The 17,372-nt window shown below is 30.3% G+C and overlaps 1 protein-coding gene across 1 annotated transcript; it reads left to right on the forward strand.

Moving 5' to 3' along the window:
- Positions 1-2,522: 2,522 nt before the first annotated feature.
- Positions 2,523-4,981, forward strand: LOC145619716 (uncharacterized). Its single transcript, XM_081674420.1, has 3 exons — positions 2,523-3,486; positions 3,585-3,663; positions 4,855-4,981. Exons 1-3 carry the CDS (start codon positions 2,523-2,525, stop codon positions 4,979-4,981), a joined length of 1,170 nt encoding a protein of 389 aa, XP_081530546.1.
- The last annotated feature ends 12,391 nt before the right edge of the window (positions 4,982-17,372 follow it).

Here is a 17,372-nt window from a genome sequence, read left to right on the forward strand (position 1 = left end):
TTGCCTTAATTTGCTTGATTTCGGTTCTACCAGACCTTAAAACCTTATAACTTGCTTTTTTTTTTTGTGATTTCTATGCTTAGGAATTTAAAAAAAAAATATATTTGACATGACTCAAGCATTTATAAGTTTTTTAGAAATAGCATGTAGAAAATGGGTACGCTTCTTACCATTTTTCCCGAAAATGCTTGATTTTGGTTCTACAAGACCTTAATACCTTATAACATCCTTTTTTTTTTGTGATTCATTTTGTTATGAAGTTATAAATACATATATTTGACATTATTCAAGCCTTTTCATGTTCATTAGAAAGAGCATGTCGAAAATGGGAATGCTTCTTCCCATGTTGCTCGAATTTGCTTGATTCGGTTCTACAAGACCATAAAACCTTATAACTTGCTTTTTTTTATTTCTATTCTTAGGCAGTTATAAATCCATATATTTCACATGATTCAAGCATTCATATGTTCATTAGAAAGTGTATGTAGAAATTGGGAATGCTTCTTACTATTTTGCCCGAATATGCTTGATTTTGGTACTACAAGACCTTAAATTCTTATAACATCCTTTTTTTGTGATTTCTTTTTTTAGGAAGTTATGAATACATATATTTGACATAAATCAAGCCTTTTCAAGTTCATTAGAAAGAGCATGTGGTAAATGGGAACGCTTCTTCTCATTTTGCTCGAATTCGGTTGATTTCGGTTCTACCGGACCTTAAAACGTTATAACTTGCTTTGTCTTAGTGCTTTCTATGCTTAGGGAGTTACTAATACATATATTTAACATGATTCAAGCCTTTATAAGTTCATTAGAAAGAGCATGTAGAAAATAGGAACGCTTCTTCCCATTTGGGCCGAATTTGGTTAATTTTGGTTCTACAAGATCTTTAAACCTTATAAAATCCATTGTTTTTGAGATTTCTTTTGTTAGGAAGTTATAAATACATATATTTGACATGACTTAAGCCTATTCAAGTTCATTAGTAAGTGCATGTAGAAAATGAGAACGCTTCTTCTCATTTTGCCTTAATTTGCTTGATTTCGGTTCTACCAGACCTTAAAAACTTATAACTTGCTTTGTTTTTGTGATTTCTATACTTAGGAATTAAAAAAAAATATATTTGACATGACTCAAGCATTTATAAGTTTATTAGAAAGAGCATGTAGAAAATGGGTACGCTTCTTAGCATTTTGCCCGAAAATGCTTGATTTTGGTTCTACAAGACCTTAAAACCTTATAACATCCTTTTTTTTGTGATTCATTTTGTTATGAAGTTATAAATACATATATTTGACATGACTCAGGCCTTTTCATGTTCATTAGAAAGAGCATGTCGAAAATGGGAATGCTTCTTCCCATGTTGCTCGAATTTGCTTGATTCGGTTCTACAAGACCATAAAACCTTATAACTTGCTTTTTTTTTATTTCTATTCTTAGGCAGTTATAAATCCATATATTTGACATGATTCAAGCATTTATAAGTTCATTATAAATAGTATGTAGAAAATGGGAATGCTTCTTACTATTTTGCCCGAATATGCTTGATTTTGGTACTACAAGACCTTAAAACCTTATAACATCCTTTTTTTGTGATTTCTTTTTTTAGGAAGTTATGAATACATATATTTGACATAAATCAAGCCTTTTCAAGTTCATTAGAAAGAGCATGTAGAAAATGGGAACGCTTCTTCTCATTTTGCCCGAATTCGCTTGATTTCGGTTCTACCGGACCTTAAAACCTTATAACTTGCTTTGTCTTAGTGATTTCTATGCTTAGGGAGTTACTAATACATATATTTAACATGATTCAAGCCTTTATAAGTTCATTAGAAAGAGCATGTAGAAAATGGGAACGCTTCTTCCCATTTGGGCCGAATTTGGTTGATTTTGGTTCTACAAGACCTTTAAACCTTATAAAATCCATTGATTTTGTGATTTCTATTGTTAGGAAGTTATAAATACATATATTTGACATGACTCAAGACTTTTCAAGTTCATTAGAAGGTGCATATAGAAAATGAGAACGCTTCTTCTCATTTTGCCTGAATTTGCTTGATTTCGGTTCTATCAGACCTTAAAACCTTATTAATTGCTTTCTCTTTGTTATTTATTTTCTTAGGAAGTTACAAATACATATATTTGACATGATTCAAGCCTTTATAAGTTCATTAGAAGGAGCATGTAGAAAATAGGAACGCTTCTTCCCATTTTGGCCGAATTTGCTTGATTTTGGTTCTACAAGACCTTAAAACCTTATAACATTTATTTTTTGTGATTTCTTTTCTTAGGAATTTATAAATACATATATTAGACATGAATCAAGCCTTTTCAAGTTCATTAGAAATAGCGTGTAGAAAATGGGAACGCTTCTTCTCATATGATGTTAATTGGTAACAATAATTTTCATTTTGATGACCTTAAATAGTTAAATGAGCTAAAAGAATGTCAGTCTTCTAAGTGCTTTACTTACTTTGTCTATGCTTTTTGTGTCATTTATTTTTTAGTGAAATTGCTATATAATGAGGGAGGATCGAGCATGGATGTATAAACGGTTAGAAGGAAAATTCCTTAGTCCAACCTTTGCTGAAAAGGTCAATGAATTTATTACATTTGCTACCACACAAGAGAATGTCGTGATAGATGGTGTGATGAAATGTCCATGTGCACAGTGTCGAAATATTCCTTATCAAGATCTTGATACCATTAACGAGCATCTCTACAGGCATGGTTTTTTGCCTAACTATTTCCAATGGGTTTTTCATGGTGAACTGCACTTCCAAAGAGAATCCCAAAGTAGCAGTTCCATATCCACCGAGGATGCATTGAACCCATATAGAAACATGGTATTAGATGCCTTTGGACTAGAAGGTGGTTTAGAAAATATTGAAGAAGAGCCACATGCTAGTTACAAGAAGTTCTTTGACATGTTGGAGGCAGCGGAAGAGCCATTGTATGATGGCTGCAAGTTGTTTGTATTGTCTGCAGCTGCATGGATGGCAAACATCAAGTCCGAGTATAATATTCCACATAAAGCTATAGATGGTGTTGCTTCCTTAATGAAAGATAGTTTTTACAAGACTAAGAAATTGCTTGAAGGGCCAGAACTTCCGCACCAAAAGATTCATGTATGTCCAAATGGATGTATGCTATTTTGGAAGGAACACAAAGATCTCAAAGAATGTCTATATTGCAAAGGATGTCGTTATAAGACACTTAGAGAAAGTGGCAACAATTCTCCTCATAGTGCTCTTATTTACTTTCCTGTAGGCCCGAGATTACAAAGATTATATGCAACAAGATCTACTGCGGAGCAGATGAGGTGGCATAAAGATAATCCTCGAGTTCATGGCCTTATGTCTCATCCAAGTGATGGAGAGGCGTGGAAACACCTAGATGAAGAGTACCCTTCTTTTGCTGCGGAGCCTAGAAATGTCCGACTAGGTCTTGTACCGACGGATTTTCACCATTTGGAAAGACAGGAAGGCAATATTCTTGTTGGCCCGTCATTTTAACTCCTTATAATCTTCCATCTGAATTGTGCATGAAGAAACCTTTTATGTTTCTAAGTTTGATAATTCCAGGTCCGAAGAATCCTAAAGGGAATCTCGATGTGTACTTGCAACCTCTTATTGATGAGTTAAAGCAATTATGGGAGGCCGGGTTACCGACTTACAACATCTCGCAAAAACAAAATTTTCATTTGACTCAATTAGCTTTGTATAATGTGTTTGACTTTCATTTGACTCAATTAGCATTGTTAATTACATTTAACTTTCATTTAATTCAACAAGCTTTGTTGAATGTGTTTGACTTTTATTTGACTCAATTACCTTTGTTGAATGCATTTTACTTTCATTTGATTCAAAAAGCTTCGTTTGAATGCGTTTGAATTTCATTTGACTCAATTAGCTTAGTTGAATGCATTTGACTTTCATTTGATTCAAAAAGCTTTGTATGAATATGTTTTACTTTCATTAGACTCAATTATCTTTCTTGAATGCATTTGTCTTTCATTTGATTCAAAAACCATTGTTTGAATGTGTTTGACTTTCATTTGACTCAATTAGCTTTGTTGAATGCATTTTACTTTCATTTGATACAAAAAACTTTCTTTCAATGTGTTTGACTTTCATTTTACTCAATTAGCTTTGTTGAATGCATTTGACTTTAGTTTGATTCAAAAAGCATTGTTTGAATGTGTTTGACTTTCATTTGACTCAATTAGCTTTGTAGACTGCATTTGACTTTCATTTAACTCAATTAGCTTTGTATGAATGTGTTTGACATTCATTTGACTCAATTAGCTTTGTTTATTGCATTTCACTTTCATTTAATTCAAAAAGATTTGTTTAAATGTGTTTGACTTTCATTTGATTGAAAAAGCTTTGTTTGAATGTGTTTGACTTTCATTTGACTCAATTACCTTTGTTGAATGCATTTGACTTTCATTTGATTCAAAAAGTATTGTTTGAATGTGTTTGACTTTCAATTGACTCAATTAGCTTTGTTGAATGCATTAGACTTTCATTTGATATAAAAAGCTTTGTTTGAACACAAACTTTTCATTAAACCGGGTGTTCATTATTTTAGTGAAAATCAAAAGGAAGCATGAGTTTGGTGGCCCAATTTTGGCAAGGAAAAAAAATGAAATCTTATTTTCTCTCTCCTCTTTATTCAACAGATTCTTTTTTTGATCTTTCTTCTTCAATCTTCTTTTTCTCTGTTTTTTCTATCTCCTCTTGTTCTCATCTTCTTTTGCTTTTCTCTCTCCTCTACTTCTCATCTTCTTTTGTTTTTCCTCTCTCCTCTAGTTTCTGGTGATAATTAATGATGTTGATGTTTCTGCTCTAGGTTAGTGTTTGTACTTTTTTGTAAATTTTTCGTCGCTTTGCTCGGTGAGATGGTCGGAAATGGTAGAATCAACAATGGTTTAAACGCGATCGGCGTCGCTAACGGTGGTTCCGGCGGCGACTTTTGATTTGTTTGAGTGATTATATAGTTTTTTCATGACTATTGTTAATTTTTGTGTTTGTTTTGTAAATTCCTGTTTTGCATATATAGTTTAATTACTTTTGTGAAAAAGGTCACTTTTATGAAGAAAAAGGGTTACTTTTGTGAAAAAAGGGTCACTTTTGTGAAAAAACAAAATCATTTTTGTGAAAAAAGGGTTATTTTTATGTAAAAAAAAGGGTCACTTTTGTGAAGAAAAAGGGCCACTTTTGTGAAAAAAAGGGTCACTTTTGTGAAAATATGGAACACTTTTGTAGAAGAAAAAGGGTCACTTTTGTACAAAAAAAGGGTCACTTTTCGCAAAATGTTCGATGTATAGTAAAAATACTGTACACCGGGTGCATGCAAAAGGGATTGTTGTTTGAATGTGTTTTAATTTCATTTGACTCAATTATTTTTGTTGAATGCATTTGACTTTAATTTGATTCAAAAAGCTTTGTATGTGTGTGTTTGACTTTAATTTGACACAATTATCTTTATTGAATGCATTTGACTTTCATTTGATTTAAAGCGCTATGTTTGAAGGTGCTTGAATTTCATTTGAGTCAAAAATCTTTGTTGAATGCATTTGACTTTTATTTGATTCAAAAAGCTTTGATTGAATGTGTTGGACTTTCATTTGACTCAATTAGCTTTGTTAGAATGTGTTTGACTTTCATATTACTTAATTATGTTTGTTAAATGCATTTGAGTTTCATTTGATTCAAAAAGCTTTGTTTGAATGTGTTGACTTTCATTTGAGTTATAAAGCATTGTTGAATGCACTTGACTTTCGTTTCATATAAAAAGCTTTGTTTGTATGTGTTTGACTTTCATTTGAGTCAATTAGCTTTGTTGAATGCATTTGACTTTCATTTGATTCAAAAAGCTTTGTTTGAATGTGTTTGACTTTCATTTGACTCAATTATCTTTTTTGAATGCAATTGACTTTCAATTGATTCAAAAAGCTTTGTATGAATGTCTTTGACTTTCATTTGAGTTAAATAGCTTCGTTGAATGCATTTGACTTTCATTTGATTTTAAAAGCTTTGTTTGATTGTGTTTGACTTTCATTTGGTTCAAAAAGCTTTGTTGAATGAGTTTGATTTTCATTTTACTTAATTAGCTTTGTTGAATGCATTTGACTTTCATTTGATTTTAAAACCTTTGTTTAAATGTGTTTGACTTTCATTTGGTTCAACAAGCTTTGTTGAATGAGTTTGACTTTCATTTTACTCAATTAGATTTGTTGAATGCATTTGACTTTCATTTGATTAAAAAAGCATTGTTCGAATGTGTTAGACTTTATTTAACTCAATAAACTTTGTTGAATGCATTTGACTTTCATTTTATTTAAAAAGCTTTATTTGAATGTGTTTGACTTTCATTTGAGTCAAAAAGCTTTATTAAATGCATTTGAATTTAATTTGATTCAAAAAGCTTTGTTTGAATGTGTTTGACTTTCATTTGACTCAATTTTCTTTATTGAATGCGTTTGACTTTCATTTGATTCAAAAAGCTTTGTTTGAATGTGTTTGACTTTCATTTGATTCAAAAAGCTTTGTTTGAATGTGTTTGACATTCATTTGATTCAAAAAGCTTTGTATGAATGTGTTTCACTTTCATTTGATTCAATTATCTTTGTTGAATGCATTTGACTTTCGTTTGATTCAAAAAGCATTGTTTGAATCTGTTTGACTTTCATTTGACTCAATTAGCTTTGTTGAATGCATTTGACTTTCATTTGATTCAAAAAGCTTTTTTTGAATGTGTTTGACTTTAATTTGACTCAATTATCTTCGTTGAATGCATTTGACTTTCACTTGATTTTAAAAGCTTTGTTTGAATGTGTTTTGACTTTCATTTGACTAAATTAGCTTTGTTAATTGCATTTCACTTTCATTTAATTCAAAAAGCTTAGTTTGAATGTGTTTTACTTTTATTTTACTCAATTAGCTTTGTTGAATGCATTTTACTTTCATTTGATTAAAAAAGCTTTGTATGAATGTGTTTGACTTTCATTTGACTCAATTATCTTCTTTGAATGCATTTGACTTTCACTTGATTTTAAAAGCTCTGTTTGAATGTGTTTGACTTCCATTTGGTTCAAAAAGTTTTGTTGAATGAGTTTGACTTTCATTTTACTCAATTTAGCTTTGTTGAATGCATTTGACTTTCATTTGATTAAAAAAGCATTGTTTGAATGTGTTTGACTTTCATTTGACTTAATTAACTACGATGAATGCATTTATTTTTGATTTGATTCAAAAAGCTTTGTTTGAATGTGTTTGACTTTCATTTGACTCAATTACCTTTATTGAATGCATTTGACTTTCATTTGATTCCAAAAGCTTTGTATGAATGTGTTTGACTTTCATATGACTCAATTATCCTTGTTGAATACATTTGACTTTCATTTGATTTTAAAAGCTTTGTTTGAATGTGTTTGACTTTTATTTGAGTTAAAAATCTTTGTTGAATGCATTTGACTTTATTTGATTCAAGAAGCTTTGTTTGAATGAGTTTGACTTTCATTTGACTTAATAATCTTTGTTGAATATATTTGACTTTCATTTGGTTCAAAAAGCGTTGTTTAATGTGTTTGACTTTCATTTGACTCAATTAGCTTGGTTGAATGCATTTGAGTTTTATTTGATTCAAAAAGCTTTGTATGAATGTGTTTGACTTTTATTTGACCCAATTACCTTTGTTGAATGCATTTGTCTTTCATTTGATTCAATATATCTCTATTTTGTTGCTTTTGAATACAAGTTGTCTTACTAGTTGTTGCTAGATTTACTCAAATTTTGTCTTGTTTTCATATGTCAACAAATTCTAACAACTAATTTTTTATTTGTATCGATTTAGAAACAAATTGAGGCAACAAATTTTTGAATTGTTCCTATTAGAAATTAGCCGTCTTACTAGTTGTTGCATTTTACATTCATTTGATTCAAAAAGCTTTGTTGAAAGTATTTGACTTTCATTTGACTCAATAAGCTTTGTTGAATGCATTTGACTTTCATTTGATTCAAAGAGCTTTGTTTGAATGTGTTTGACTTCCATTTGAGTCAAAAAGCTTTGTTGAATGCATTTGACTTTCATTAGATTCAAAAAGCTTTGTGTGAATGTGTTTGACTTTCATTTGAGTTAAAAAGCTATGTTGAATGCATTAGACTTCCTTTTGATTCAAAAAGCTTTGTTTAAATGTGTTTGACTTTCATTTGACTCAATTATCTTTGTTGAATGCATTTGACTTTCATTTGATTCAAAAAGCTTTGTTTGAATGTGTTTGACTTTCATTTGACTCAATTGTCTTTGTTGAATGCATTTGACTTTCATTTGATTTAGAAAGCGTTGTTGAATGTGTTTGACTTTAATTTGACTCAATTAGCTTTGTTGAATGCATTTAAGTTTTACTTGATTCAAAAAACTTTGTATCAATGTGTTTGACTTTCATATGACCCAATTACCTTTGTTGAATGCATTTGACTTTCATTTGATTCAATATATCTCTTTTTTGTTGCTATTGAAAACAAGTTGTCTCACTAGTTGTTGCTAAATTTAATCAAATTTTGTCTCGTTTCCATATATCAACAAATTCTGACAACTAATTTTTTATTTGTAGCGATTTAGAATCAAATTGAGGCAATAAATTTTTGAGTTGTTCCTATTAGAAATTAGCCGTCTCGTTATTGTTGCTAGATGACAACATATTTTTTATTTGTTGTCATTTAGTAATGCCATTTTACAAAACGTTTGGCAACAAAATTTCTAGTTGTTGCTATTAGGGACACTTGTTTTACTATTTCTTGATAAAATGACATCACATTTTAATTTGTTGCCATTAGAAGAAAGTTGTGTTATAAATTGTTGCTAATTTATTAAGAGTCATTGAAGTAATTTACATAATATGTTTTAATAAATAAAACGAAAACAAGTCATCTTGTTCTATACAAAAGAAATATTAGAAGGAATTAATAATCGTTCAATCACTTTTAGCAATAAAACGAAGGCGATAAAATAATATATATTATTTTATAAGTTCATTAGAAAGAGCATGTAGAAAATGGGAATGCTTCTTACTATTATGCCCAAATTTGCTTGATTTTGGTTCTACAAGACCTTAAAACCTTATGAATTGCTTTGTTTTTGTGATTTCTTTTGTTAGGCAGTTATGAATACATATATTTGACATGACTCAAGACTTTTCAAGTTCATTAAAAAGAGCATGTAGAAAATGGGAACGCTTCTTCCCATTTTGCCCGAATTTGCTTGATTTCGGTTCTACTAGACCTTAAAACCTTATAACTTGCTTTGTCTTAGTGATTTCTATACTTTGGCAGTTACTAATACATATATTTGAAATGATTCAAGCCTTTATAAGTTCATTAGAAAGAGCATGTAGAAAATGGGAACGCTTTTTACCATTTAGGCCGAATTTGGTTGATTTTGGTTATACAAGACCTTAAAATCTTATAACATCCTTTGTTTTTGTGATTTCTTTTGTTAAGATGTTATAAATACATATATTTGACATTAATCAAGCCTTTTCAAGTTCATTAGAAAGAGCATGAAAAAATGGGTGCTTCTTCCTATTCTGCTCGAATTTGCTTGATTTCGGTTCTACCAGTTCTTAAACCCTTATAACTTCCTTTTCTTTTGTTATTTATATGATTAGGAATTATAAATACATTTATTTAACATTATTAAAGTTTTTTTAGTTCATTAGAAAGAGCATGTAGAAAATGGGAATGTTTCTTACTATTTTGCCCGAATTTGCTTGATTTTGGTTCTACAAGACCTTAAAACCTTAAAACTTGCTTTGTTTTTGTGATTTGTTTTGTGAGGCAGTTATAAATACATATATTTGACATGAATCAAGCCTTTTCAAGTTTATTAGAAAGAGTATGTTGAAAATGGGTACGCTTTTTCCCATTTTGCCCGAATTTGCTTGATATTGGTTCTACAAGACCTTAAAACCTTATGAATTGCTTTGTTTTTGTGATTTATTTTGTGAGGCAGTTATGAATACATATATTTGACATGACTCAAGCCTTTTCATGTTCATTATAAAGAGCATGTAGAAAATGGGAATGCTTCTTCCCTTTTACCCGAATTTGCATGATTTTGGCTCTACAAGACCTTAAAAATTTATGAGATTCGTTATTTTTGTGATTTATTTTCTTAGAAAGTTATAAATATATATATTTGACATGAATCAAGCCTTTTAAAGTTCATTAGAAAGAGCATGTAGAAAATGGGAACGCTTTTTCTCATTTTTCCCGAATTTGCTTGATTTCGGGTCTACCAGACCTTAAAACCTTATACCTTGCTTTGTCTTAGTGATTTCCATGCTTAGGAAGTTACTAATACATATATTTGACATCATTCAAGCCTTTATAAGTTCATTAGAAAGATGAAAGCAGGAAATGGGAACGCTTTTTATCATTTGGGCCGAATTTGGTTGATTTTGGTTCTACAAGACCTTAAAACCTTATAACATCCTTTGTTTTTGTGATTTCTTTTGTTAGGAAGTTATAAATATATATATTTGACATGAATCAAGCCTTTTCAATTTCATTAGAAAGAGCATGTTAAATATGGGTGCTTTTTCCTATTTTGCTCGAATTTGTTTGATTTCGGTTCTACCAGTCCTTAAAATCTTATAACTTGCTTTGTTTTTGTTATTTCTATTATTAACAATTATAAATACATATATTTAACATTATTCAAGTTTTTTTTATTTCATTAGAAAGAGCATGTAGAAAATGAGAATACTTCTTTCTATTTTGCCCGAATTTGCTTGATTTTGTTTCTACAAAATCTTAAAACCTTATAACTTGCTTTGGCTTTTGTGATTTCTTTGGTTAGGCAGTTATAAATACATATATTTGACATGAATCAAGCCTTTTCAAGTTCATTAGAAAGAGCATGTTGAAAATGGGTACGCTTTTTCCCATTTTGCCCAAATTTGCTTGATTTTGGCTCTACTACAACTTAAAACCTTATAACTTGCTTTTTTTTTTGTGTGATTTATATGCTAAGAAAATTATAAATACATATATTTTATATAATTCAAGAATTTATAAATTCATTAGAAAGAGCATGTAGGAAAATGGAAAGGCTTCTTACTATTTTGCCCGAATTTGCTTGATTTTGGTTCTACTAGACCTTAAAACCTTATATCTTGCTTTATTTTTGTGATTTATATTGTTATGAAGTTATAAATACATATATTTGACATGAATCAAGCCTTTTCAAGTTTATTAAAAAGAGCATGTAAAAAAAGGGAATGCTTCTTACTATTTTGCCCGAATTTGATTGATTTCAGTTCTACAAGACCTTAAAACCTTATAAATTGCTTTGTTTTTGTGATTTCTATGCTTATGCATTTATAAATACATATATTTCACATGATTCAAATAATTATAAGTTCATAAGAAAGAGCATGTAGAATTTGGGAATGCTTCTTACTATTTTACCCAAATTTGCTTGATTTTGGTTCTACAAGACCTTAAAACCTCATAACTTGATTTGTTTTTTTTATTTATTTTCTGATGGAGTTATAAATACATATATTTGACATGATCCAAACCTTTATAAGTTCATTAGAATTAGCATGTAGAAAATGGGAACGTTTCTTCCCATTTTGCTCGAATTTGCTTGATTTTGGTTCTACAAGACCTTAAAACCATATAACTTGCTTTTGCTTTATTATTTATTTGCTTAGTCAGTTATAAATATGTATATTTGACATGATTCAAGAATTTATAATTTCATTAGAAAGAGCATGTAGAAAATGGAATGCTTCTTACTATTTTGCCAGAATTTGGTTGATTTTGGCTCTACAAGACCTTAAAACCTTATGACCTGCTTTATTTTTGTAAGTTATTTTCTTAGGAAGTTTTAAATACTTATATTTGACATGATTCAAGCCTTTTCAAGTTCATTAGAAAGAGCATGTAGAAAATGGGAACGCTTCTTCTCATTTTTCCCGAATTTGGTTGATTTCGGTTCTACCAGACCATAAAACCTTATAACTTGCTTGGTCTTAGTGATTTTTATGCTTAGTTAGTTACAAATACATATATTTGACATTATTTAAGCCTTTATCAGTTCATTAGAAAGAGCATGTAGAAAATGGGAACGCTTCTTCCCATTTGGGCCGAATTTGCTTGATTTTGGTTCTACAAGACCTTAAAACCTTATGAATTGCTTTATTTTTGTGATTTTTTTTGTGAGGCAGTTATGAATACATATATTTGACATGACTCAAGCCTTTTCAAGTTCATTAGAAAGAGCATGTAAAAAATGGGAATGCTTCTTCCCATTTTGGCCGAATTTGCTTGATTTTGGCTCTACAAGACCTTAAAACCTTATGACATGCTTTTTTTTTCTGATTTATTTTCTTAGGAAGTTGTAAATACTTATATTTGACATGAATAAAGCCTTTTCAAGTTCATTAGAAAGAGCATGTAGAAAATGGGAACGCTTTTTCTCATTTTGCCCGAATTTGCTTGATTTCGGTTCTACCAGACCTTAAAACCTTATAACTTGCTTGGTCTTAGTGATTTATATGCTTAGTCAGTTACAAATACATATATTTGACATGATTCAAGCCTTTATAAATTCATTAGAAAGAGCATGTAGAAAATGGGATCGCTTCTTCCCATTTGGGCCGAATTTGCTTGATTTTGGTTCTACAAGACCTTAAAACCTTATAATATGCTTTGTTTTTGTGATTTCTTTTCTTAGGAAGTTATAAATACATATATTTGACATGAATCAAGTCGTTTCAATTTCATTAGAAAGAGCATGTAGAAATTGGGAACGCTTCTTCCCATTATGCCCGAATTTGCTTGATTTCGGTTCTACTAGACCTTAAAACCTTATACCCTGCTTTGTATTAGTGATTTCTATGCTTAGGCAGTTAATAATACATATATTTGACATCATTTAAGCCTTTATAAGTTCATTAGAAAGAGCATGTAGAAAATTGGAACGCTTTTTAACATTTGGGCCGAATTTGGTTGATTTTGGTTCTACAAGACCTTAAAACCTTATAACATCTTTTGTTTTTGTGATTTCTTTTGATAGGAAATTATAAATACATATATTTGACATGAATAAAGCCTTTTCAAGTTCATTAGAAAGAGCATGTAAAAATGGGTGCTTTTTCCTATTTTGCTCGAATTTGCTTGCTTTCGGTTCTACCAGTCCTTTAAACCTTATAACTTGCTTTATTTTTGTTATATCTGTGATTAGGAATTATAAATATATATATTTAACATTATTTAAGTTTTTTGTAGTTCATTAGAAAGAGTATGTAGAAAATGAGAATGCTTCTTTCTATTTTGCCTGAATTTGCTTGATTTTGGTTCTACAAAACCTTAAAACCTTATAACTTGCTTTGGTTTTATTGATTTCATTGGTTAGTCAGTTATAAATACATATATATTTGACATGAATCAAGCCTTTTCAAGTTCATTAGAATGAGCATGTTGAAAATGGGTACGCTTTTTCCCATATTGCCCTAATTTGCTTGATTTTAGCTTTACAACACCATAAAACCTTATAACTTGTCCTTTTTTTTTGGTGATTTATTTTCTTAGAAAATTATAAATACATATATTTTATATGATTCAAGAATTTATAAATTCATTAGAAAGAGCATGTAGAAAATGGAAAGGCTTCTTACTATTTTGCCCGAATTTGCTTGATTTTTGTTCTACTAGACCTTAAAACCTTATATCTTGCTTTGTTTTTGTGATTTATATAGTTAGGAATTTATAAATACATTTATTTGACATGAATCAAGCCTTTTCAAGTTTATGAAAAAGAGAATGTAGAAATAGGGAATGCTTCTTATTATTTTGGTCGAATTTGATTGATTTTAGTTCTACAAGACCTTAAAACCTTATAAATTGCTTTGTTTTTGTGATTTCTATACTTATGCATTTATAAATACATATATTTCACATGATTCAAACAATTATAAGTTAATAAGAAAGAGCATGTAGAATTTGGGAATGCTTCTTACTATTTTACCCAAATTTTGCTTGATTTTGGTTCTACAAGACCTTAAAAACTCATAAATTGTTTTGTTTTTGTTATTTATTTTCTAATGGAGTTATAAATACATATATTTTACATGATCTAAGCATTTATAAGTTCATTAGAAAGAGCATGTAGAAAATGGGAACGTTTTTGCTTGATTTTGGTTCTACAAGACCTTAAAACCATATAACTTGCTTTTGCTTTGTTATTTATTTGCTTAGGAATTTATAAATATGTATATTTGACATGATTCAGGAATTTATAATTTCATTAGAAAGAGCATGTAGAAAATGGGAATACTTCTTACTATTTTGCCCGAATTTGCTTGATTTTGGTTCTACAAGACCTTAAAACCTTATGAATTGCTTTCTTTTTGTAATTTAGTTTGTGAGGCAGTTTTGAATACATATATTTGACATGACTCAAGCCTTTTCAAGTTCATTAGAAAGTTCATGTAAAAAATGGGAATGCTTCTTCCCATTCTGGCCGAATTTGCTTGATTTTGGCTATACAAGACCTTAAAACCTTATGACATGCTTTATTTTTGTGATTTATTTTCTTAGGAAGTTGTAAATACATATATTTGACATGAATCAAGCCTTTTCAAGTTCATTAGAATGAGCATGTAGAAAATGGGAACGCTTCTTCTCATTTTGCCCGAATTGCTTGATTACGGTTCTACCAGACCTTAAAACGTTATAACTTGCTTGGTCTTAGTGATTTCTATGCTTAGTCAGTTACAAATACATGTATTTAACATGATTCAAGCCGTTATCAGTTCATTAGAAAGAGCATGTAGAAAAAGGGAACGCTCCTTCCCATTTAGGCCGAATTTGCTTGATTTTGGTTCTACAAGACCTTAAACCTTATAAAATGCTTTGTTTTTGTGATTTCTTTTCTTAGGAAGTTATAAATACATATATTTGACATGAATCAAGCCTTTTTAAGTTCATAAGAAAGAGCATGTTAAAAATGGGTACGCTTTTTCCCATTTTGCCCGAATTTGCTTGATTTTGGTTCTACTACACCTTAAAACCTTATAACTTGCTTCGTTTTTGTGATTTATAAGCTTAGAAAATTATAAATACATATAGTTGATATGATTCAAGAATTTTAAAGTTCATTAGAAAGAGCATGTAGAAAATGGAAAGCCTTCTTACTATTTTGCCAGAATTTGCTTGATTTTGGTTCTACAAGACCTTAAAACCTTATAACTTGCTTTTTTTTGTGATTTATTTTGTTAGAAATTATAAATTCATATATTTGACATGAATCAAGCCTTTTCAAGTTTATTAAAAAGAGCATGTAGAAAAAGGGAATGCTTCGTACTAGTTTGCCCGAATTTGCTTGATTTCAGTTCTACAAGACCTTAAAACCTTATAAATTGCTTTATTTTTGTGATTTCTATGCTTATGCATTTATAAATACATATATTTCACATGATTCAAACAATTATAAGTTCATTAGAAATAGCATGTAGAATTTGGGAATGCTTCTTACTATTTTGCCCGAATTTGCTTGATTTTGGTTCTACAAGACCTTAAAATCTCATAACTTGCTTTGTTTTTGTGATTTATTTTCTTATGGTGTTATAAATACATATATTTGACATGATACAAGCATTTATAAGTTCATTAGAAAGTGCATGTAGAAAATGGGAACGTTTTTTCCTATTTTGCCCGAATTTGCTTGATTTTGTTTCTAAAAGACCTTAAAACCTTATTACTTGATTTTTCTTTGTTATTTATTTGCTTAGGCAGTCAAAAATAGGTATATTTGACATGATTCAAGAATTTGTGATTTCATTAGAAAAAACATGTAGAAAATGGGAATGCTTCTTACAATTTTGCCCGAATTTGCTTGATATTGGTTCTACAAGACCTTAAAACCTTAATACATACTTTGTTTTTGTGATTTATTTTCTTACGCAGTTATGAATACATATATTTTACGTGAATCAATCCTTTTCAAGTTCATTAGGATGAGCGTATAGAAATTGGGAACGCTTCTTCTCATTTTGCCTGAATTTGCTTGATTTCGATTCTACCAGACCTTAAAACCTTATAAATTGCTTTCTCTTTGTTATTTATTTTCTTAGGCAGTTACAAATACATATATCTAATATGATTCAAGCCTTTATAATTTCATTAGAAGGAGCATTTCATTAGAAGGAGCAGGTAGAAAACGGGAACGCTTCTTCCCATTTTGGCCGAATTTGCTTGATTTTAGTTCTACAACACCTTAAAACCCTATAACATGCTTTTTTGTGATTTCTTTTCTTAGGAAGTTATAAATACATATATTAGACATGAATCAATGATGAGTGACATTTATGGCACTCATTTGGTTCCTTTTTGGATGTTTTCTATTTCATTTTATCTCTCTTTTCTTTAGTTTTCCTTAGTTTTATTCTTGTTTTCTTCATTTTATGCTTTTTGTAGTTAGTTTCTCTATTTCATACTTTTTCTAGTTTACTTGTTATTTTTCTCTTTTACTTGCTTTTTATCATTTGTTTGTAGGTGGTAATTGATTGTCCAAGAATTCCCGAGCTTCCTCTCTATGAGCTTTCATTGTTTTCATGCCTAAAGATGGTGCAAGAAGCTTCAAGTCAAGGGTGGATGATGTGTGACATTTTTGGCACTCATTTGGTTCCTTTTTGGATGATTTTTATTTCATTTTATCTCTCTTTTCTTTAGTTTTCCTTAGTTTTATTCTTGTTTTCCTCTTTTTATGCCTTTTGTAGTTTGTTTCTCTATTTCATGCTTTTTCTTGTTTACTTGCTTTCTTTTCCCTTTTTACTTGTTTTTTTTATCCTTTGGTTGTAGGTTGTGATTGATTGTCCAAGGATTCTCGGGCTTCCTTTCTATAGTTTTCCATTGATTTTCATGCCTAAAGCTTGTGCAAGAAGTTTCAAGTCAATGAGAGGTTCAAGGAGCATGCTTCAAAGTCTTGTTTATGCCTTCCTCATGGCTCATTTTCTTCAAGAAATTCAAGGAAGTTGCTGCCTACCTTGTCCTCCATCATCATCATCTAGGATGCGTGCACCTCGTGAGCAAGGGCAAAGAAGAAAGGAGGAAGTTGCAGCTATGTGCGGGCGCACTCGAGGAGTGTGCGGCCGCACATCTGTCGTGTGCGGCCGCACATCAGGTGTGTGCGGGCGCACATTCCTGGGTACACTCCTTCGAGCGCCCGCACTTACGAGGGTCTATTTTTGGGCGTCATTACCGACTTCTCCTTTGTATATATAGTTATTTCTACCTATTATTGGAAGAGAAAAAGTTTTTAGTTTTAGATTGAATTTGATAGTTAGTTTTTGGGAA

This window comes from Chenopodium album, chromosome 27 (genome assembly GCF_948465745.1).
Source record: "Chenopodium album chromosome 27, dcCheAlbu1.1, whole genome shotgun sequence".
NCBI classification, from domain to species: Eukaryota; Viridiplantae; Streptophyta; class Magnoliopsida; order Caryophyllales; family Amaranthaceae; genus Chenopodium; species Chenopodium album.